This window comes from Choloepus didactylus, chromosome 4 (genome assembly GCF_015220235.1).
Source record: "Choloepus didactylus isolate mChoDid1 chromosome 4, mChoDid1.pri, whole genome shotgun sequence".
NCBI classification, from domain to species: domain Eukaryota; kingdom Metazoa; phylum Chordata; class Mammalia; order Pilosa; family Megalonychidae; genus Choloepus; species Choloepus didactylus.
In genome coordinates this window covers 345,876-352,630 of record NC_051310.1, presented here as the reverse complement: position 1 = coordinate 352,630, position 6,755 = coordinate 345,876, and the positions used below count along the sequence as shown (strand labels likewise).

The window sequence follows — 6,755 nt, the reverse complement described above, 5'->3', positions numbered from 1 at the left end:
AGGCTGGGGTTTGGGCACAAGTCAGTTTCAGTGCTCAGTCCTGATTTTCTCTGTGATTACTTTCCTGCATAACAAATGTGAATATATAATGCTGAAAAGCATCTGCAGTGGTGCTCATTTCTGAAATGCTGACACAGAATCAGGTGGGATGAGCAGTGAGGAAAGTTCATCTCTATTCAAGAACAGCAAGGAGAGGATACAGGAGGGGGAGCACAGACTAATTATTACAGGACCATGTGCAGGGGGCCAAGGAGTTTCATGTCCATTCTGAAGACCACGGGGATCCATGACTGAGGGACATGATGGGAGAGAGTTGTTCTAACATCCCTGGCTTGGTGGCTGGTGCCCCTGCCAAGCTCCTGGTGCTGCCCTGATCAGGTGGGATGTGTCCTTCTCAAAGACTGGGCTATAGGGAGCAGACCAGAAACAAAAGTTTTAGGAAACCCTTGGAACCCCTTGCTCATCTGCCATCCTGTGAGGCTCTTGACCCTCACCTTGGTCTGCATTAGCTCCTCCTGCTCCCAGGAATCAGGGATCTCTGATCTTGAGTGTGCATCTGGAGAACCATTGTCCCTGCCTGGTTCTGGTTTTGAGGGGCCTCTCCACCTGAGCCCACAGGTTCCATATGACCCTGAACACTGGACTCCCCTATCCCTGGGATCCACATCATTACCTCCTAAGCAGACCACCCTTCCTGAGCCCCATGCCCCAAGCTCCATGTCAGGTGGGACAGCAGGGATCCTGCTGCTCATTGAAGAATAAGCTCAAGTCTGGGGCAGTTGCTAATGGAATACAGAGGGGTAAAGGAAAGAATGTGTTCCAGGCAGAGGGAACATGAGGGAACCTCAGGGAGAGGACAGGACAGGCTGGACACTGGCAGGCAAGCAAACCTGCCTCACTGGAGACTATAGCCTTCCTCTCCTGAGCAGCGCATGATACGGCTGGCCTGAGCAGGCACACAGCTCACTGAGATTTGCACGCTGAGAAGATCAACATTGCAGTATGGAAAGACGTAGATGGGGGAAGTGTATATGTCAGAACGTGGTCATTGAATGATATGGGATTTTGTCTGGAAGGATGGATAAGATACAAAGGAAAATGGAAGATGAGAGTGTGATAGAAGGTAAGACAGGAGAATGGGAAAATGGATTAGAAGGATGATGGAAAGATGAAATGAGAATGGATAGAATGGGAGATGCCTAAAAGTAATGGCCGAGGCATTGAAACAGAGCTAAATGCTTCCTCCTACACTTACCCCACAACAGGTTTTCTTGGAAGCCATTGTTAGTGGGTGATTGTTGTATGTAATGAGTTTAAATTTGGGAAGAACCAATCACATGAAGGAATCATGACCTACCTATACTGACCACTACTTAAAACACTTTTTTGTAGCTTGACTGTAGATCAATAAAGTCTGACCAGACTAGTCAACAGCCATGAGTAACCAAACACTGGTGACAGAATTTGTCCTGCAGGGCTTCTCAGAAACGCCACAGCTCTGGGTTCTGTTCTTCATCATCTTCCTCGCCTTCTACACCACGGCCCTCTGTGGCAACTCCTTCATCGTGATGGCCATCAGCTTCAGCCTGGGCTCCATACCCCCATGTACTTTTTCCTGGTCAACTTGGCTGATTTTGATGTTTTCTGTGCATGCACTGTTTTGCCTAAGATGCTTGAGATTCTGGTGGCAGAGAAAAAGACCATCTCCTATGGGGGCTGCATTATCCAGATGTACTTCCTGTCATGGTCCGTTGCAGTGGAGGTGCTTCTCTTCACTGCCATGGCCTATGATCGCTATGTGGCCATCTGCCAGCCCCTGCACTATGGCTCCATGATGGGCCCCCAGGTGTGTGCCGCTCTGGCTGGAGCTGTGTGGGGCATCAGCATACTGGGTGAAGGAGTCAACATTGTTCTGCTGTTACGGCTGACTTTCTGTGGGCCCAATGTGATAGACCACTTTTTCTGCGAGATCCCCCCTGTGTCGCTGCTCTCCTGTTACTCCACATATTTGAATGATATAATGACAATAATGGCCGACATCTTCTATGCCATGTTGAATTTTGTGCTCACCATGGTGTCCTACGGCTTCATCATCTCCACCATCCTGAAGATTCGTACAGCCGAGGGGAAGCGGCGAGCCTTCTCCACCTGCTCCTCCCACCTCATTGTGGTCACCATGTACTACACTACGGTCATCTACACGTACCTGACCCCAGGCTCTAGCTACTCCCCAGAGATGGGGAAGGTCATGGCTGTGCTTTATTCCACAGTGAGCCCAACGTTGAACCCTCTCATCTACACACTAAGGAACAAGGATGTCAGGACAGCTCAACAAAGTCTTTACATTGTTGACAGGAAAACTATAATTTAAGATAAGCGCTGCCTTGGAGAAGATTTAAATTCTAAGGTACCACAACCTAAAGTGTATTCATTGGGTGCCATTTTATATTGGAAACAAAAACTAAGTCCATTGAAACAGTTTCTAGACATTCTTGAGATTAGACCAGCACAAATGAGAGACCTATCAGAGACCTGTAAACCTGTTTCACTTTTAACAATACAGAGTTTAAACACATAGATATTTGCATTAACATTGGCAATGCAACATGCATCATGTGATAATGCAAAGTAAAAAGGGGCAGAATGTGGCATGTTCATTATCATTGTAAGACCAGTACCGGACTCCAATCTAGGTAACAGCTCTGAGGTTCACAGGACAATGTCAAAGGTCTTCTCACACAGGCATTATGTTATAACCTTTTTCCTAATGTCCCTAACTGTTGGTGAGCTCCACAATAGACATCTGGGTCCTTCAGCAACCATGCAAGTATCAAGTGCAGGACAGAGGCTCAGTGAATGCAGATTGAGTGGAACAGAACCACTGAGGAAAGGGGGCCTTGGTGGTCTGGCAGAAGCAGATTTGGGAAAAGGCTAGGGATGTTAAGGGAAGGTGGGTCAAACACATTTGAAAGCTGCAGGGGAAGGAGGGAACTAGCTCCCCAGAGAGGCTACAGCCATAGTGCTGTGCCCTGCATCTCGTGGGCCTGGAAGTGTTCGGATGGGGAACATCTCAATGGTTCCTGGTGGGAGGAGATTAGTGACGACACAAAGACCCCCTAGAGAGCTTAACCTCTAAAGATCTTGGAAGCCATTTTCTGAGTGTCTTCCACCAGAATTTCTTTCTGTCTAAAAGCCAAGGCAGTGTGTGGCCTCTCCCCTCTCCACACCACAGCACAGATGAGGTGGACCAAGCTGTTCAGGCAAAGAATCCTTCTCTGTGTCAGGTGCAGAGCAGTAGAGCCCATTATGGAGCCAGAGTAATACAGAGATGGTACTAAAGAAAGCAAATCATCGTTCCTATTCTACTAGAAGCACCGAGAGGAGGCTGCAAAATGTAGTCATTTAAGATTAGGACAGTAAACAGGGCTACACAAGGAAGGAGAGTCATCCTTTGGCCAGATAAGACTAACAGTTTAGTTGTTGTTGGTTTTACCAATTTGCAGAAAAAGAATTGGAAATTAATTTCAGGTCCATGGTGATAATTATTTGCGTGTGTGTGTGTGTGTAGTGTATATTTGGGCTCATTTTTAATTCAGCAAACTCTCTTCAAATTCACATTTTCTTGTGTGGTAATCAAAACTGATCATTTGGGGATAGACATCATTCTAAACTAAGAAGCCTTTCAAATACTGTTGGAGAAGCTCAGTTTTCTGGAACAAGGAACCCAATTTTATTCAAAGCTCCTAGGTGGCCTAAGAAAGCCATACCCATTAACAAATGGTGCTGTAAGAAGATTTGTGCCTTCTAGATGTTTTGTTGTTACAAGCTATTGTGGATTGGTTATTTATGGATGTTTTATTGCTACAAGTTACTGTGGTTGTGGAAAGCTTTAGTGGAAAAAGAACAATGGAATTCTAAGTCACCCACTATAAGACAAAAAAGCATGTAGAACTCACAAGATGAGAGGTGAAGAAAACTAACTTGTTAGTGACACTGAGGATTAACAACCAATGAGTGATATGAGAGAAGTGGGATCCAGGGAAGGGCATGAGGGGGGACCCCATCTGGCCTCTCCCATACCAGTGTGTGTGTGAGGGTCTATGTGTGTGTCTAGTGTGTGAAAGTGAACGTGTGTGTGTGTGTGTTTCACAATGTGTGAGAGAGGGTAAGTTTTGTGTGAGAAAATGTGTGTATTGTGTGCATAGTGAGTGTGAGTTTTTGTATTTGTTTATATGCATGTGTGTATATTTTGCATGTGTCTGAGTGTATGTGCACAAGTGTGATGATGTACTTTTATATCACTTGTATGTGTTCACATACAAAAAGTGTTCTCTTACTTGTGTTCACATACTATTATGTGCAGCCTCTTTACTCCCCCAAGATTTTCTTAGCCTGTAGGATTTGTGGGAGGGGGGGCGGTCTGTAAACCTCACCAACTTGTTAACATTTTCCCATAGATTTGCAATTAGAGTCCTCTGTTGTTTTACAGGGAATTTTCTGCTGCAGAAAATTCCCATCTCAGACTGTGGAAACCATGAGGAAATGTGCTCTCCCATAATCAGATCTGGTGCAGGGTGGACTCCATGGGCCCCTGATGCACTGGCCCAATGGAGCCACGGAGCCCCAGGTCATTTCCAACTCTATTGCTGCCATCATCAGGATAATGGCTTTGTGAGCGTGCTGCCTCTTTGACTGCCAACTAGGGGATCTTGAGTCCATTAACTTGGAGAGTGAGAGCATGACCTCTTCCTCAAGCTTAAGTGACATTTATTTTCTGGCTGATTGGGCCACATTGAGTCATGTGCCTAACACTGAAAGTAAGGTCATTACTAAATTATCCCCATGGGATGATGGACAGCCAAGCAGAAACGTCCTCTCCAACTGGGCATGGAGATTGTCCCCAAATCAGTCAGGGTGCTCTTATAGAGGAGGAAAGGGCTAGGAGAAGGGAAGAAGGCTCCTGACAGTGCACACTGCACAAAGAACCTGGCTAGCATTGGCCGCTGTGGACGGCATGCTTCCTACAAGTGCTGGAATTGGGGATGCACCAAAAAACAAAGAAAACAATATGGCTAATGAGAATTAAGGCAGAAATGAACTGACTTATAAGATAAATATCTGTGGATTAAATTCATCCTCAAATTGCTAGAGAGTGATTGTTAGTGGAAAACAACTGCTAATTTAATGCTACATGGTGGCACTTGGAAGAGGGACATGAGGAGAGAAGGTGAGAGAACACACAAATGGAAGTAAGGGAAGATGAAAGCTGCCAGTGGAGAGAGAGGGGTAGAGGATGCATGGATGAGACAATGGGATCTTGTCTGAAAGGGTGGAGAAGATGGACAAAGGGAAAGATGAGCAGGGAGAGAATGAAGGAAACTAGAGAGGAAGGGAAAGAAGAACTGAGGGAAAGAAGATGGATAAGGGGATGAGAGTGAAAGGGAGGATTGAAGTCTAAAGGATGGATACAAGGAGGGTGGAAAGATGAGTAGAATGTATATGGAAGATGGAAAGAAGAGACAGAGAAGGGGAAAAGCAGAGGGTGGAAGAAAAACAGTAGATGAATAGTTGGGATGTTGGAAGGAAGAATGAAATGGACAAGGGAAAGATGAAAGGAAAATTGTGTGGGTTTGGTAAAGCCGCCAGAAGGCAATATACCAGAAATGGGTTGGCTTTTACAATGTGGATTTATTAACTTAAAATTTAGAGTTCTTAGGCTGTGAAAATGCCCGTCTCAAGGCATCACCAGGACGATACCTGTACTCTGAAGACAGGCTGCAGGCATCCAGGACTCCTCTGTCCCAGGGGAAGGCACATGGCCAGTGTCTGCTGGTCCTTCATCCCAAGTTTCATTGCTTTAAGCTTCTGGCTTCAGTGGCTTCCTCCCTATTTTCTGTGTTCCTTTCTCAGTTTTTCCAGGGATTTTTCCTGAGCTTCTCCAGGGCTTTTTCTTTTCTTTTTTTTTTTTTTTTTGTCCTCTCACCTTGCATGGGGTCAGTCATATCTCAATAGAAATAACCTAATCAAAAGGTCCCACCCACAATGAGTCTGCACTCACAGGAATGGATTAAAGGAGCATTATCTTTACTGGGGTATGTAAGAGCTTCAAATTACCACCAATGTGAAGGATAAGATTGATGAATAGAAAGAACTTGAAAGAAATTGTGGCACAGTCTATGTGGATGGGTGGGGAGGAGGTGAGACCAGAGGATGAGCAAGTGGAATGAAGGAGTGTGGGTGGGAAGAAGGGAGTGGTGATGTGAAGGAGGAGGCTTGGGAGGCTAGCAAGGGAGGATAGGGTGAAGGGTGGGTGACAGGAAGTTAGGGTCCTTAGGTGGATGGATGAATGGCATGAAAAGGAGGGCAGGTAAAAGGGGAGGTAAATAGAAGATGTGTAAGATGGAGGGAAGTATTCACAGCATGGCTGAGAATCTGAGTGGACACATGCTTCCTAGAATACCAACTATTTTCCACTGAAGGTAAAATGGATATAACATTGCTGGTTCTAGCCATGATCAATCATTTGCATAACTGAACATAGAAACAATTTTCAAAATGTTTATAAAATTTATGTATGATTTTAGATGACTTTGTGTAATGAAATCAGTAAAGTGCTACTTCTTGTAGCTCTCCATAAGAACCACAGACACAGCTCCCTCTCTCTGAGGTGCTACTGAAGTGGTATTCGCTATACGAAAATGAAAGTTCATAGACAAGACAGATTCCTTACCTAGTGTCTAGTGTGCCTTGCTTTT

The 6,755-nt window shown here is 45.2% G+C and overlaps 1 protein-coding gene across 1 annotated transcript; it reads left to right on the top strand.

The window, feature by feature from the left end:
• Positions 1–1,436: 1,436 nt before the first annotated feature.
• On the top strand, positions 1,437–2,371 carry LOC119530946 (olfactory receptor 13A1-like). Its single transcript, XM_037831604.1, is given in 2 exon segments — positions 1,437–1,581; positions 1,584–2,371. Coding segments are annotated over 2 exon segments (933 nt in total).
• The last annotated feature ends 4,384 nt before the right edge of the window (positions 2,372–6,755 follow it).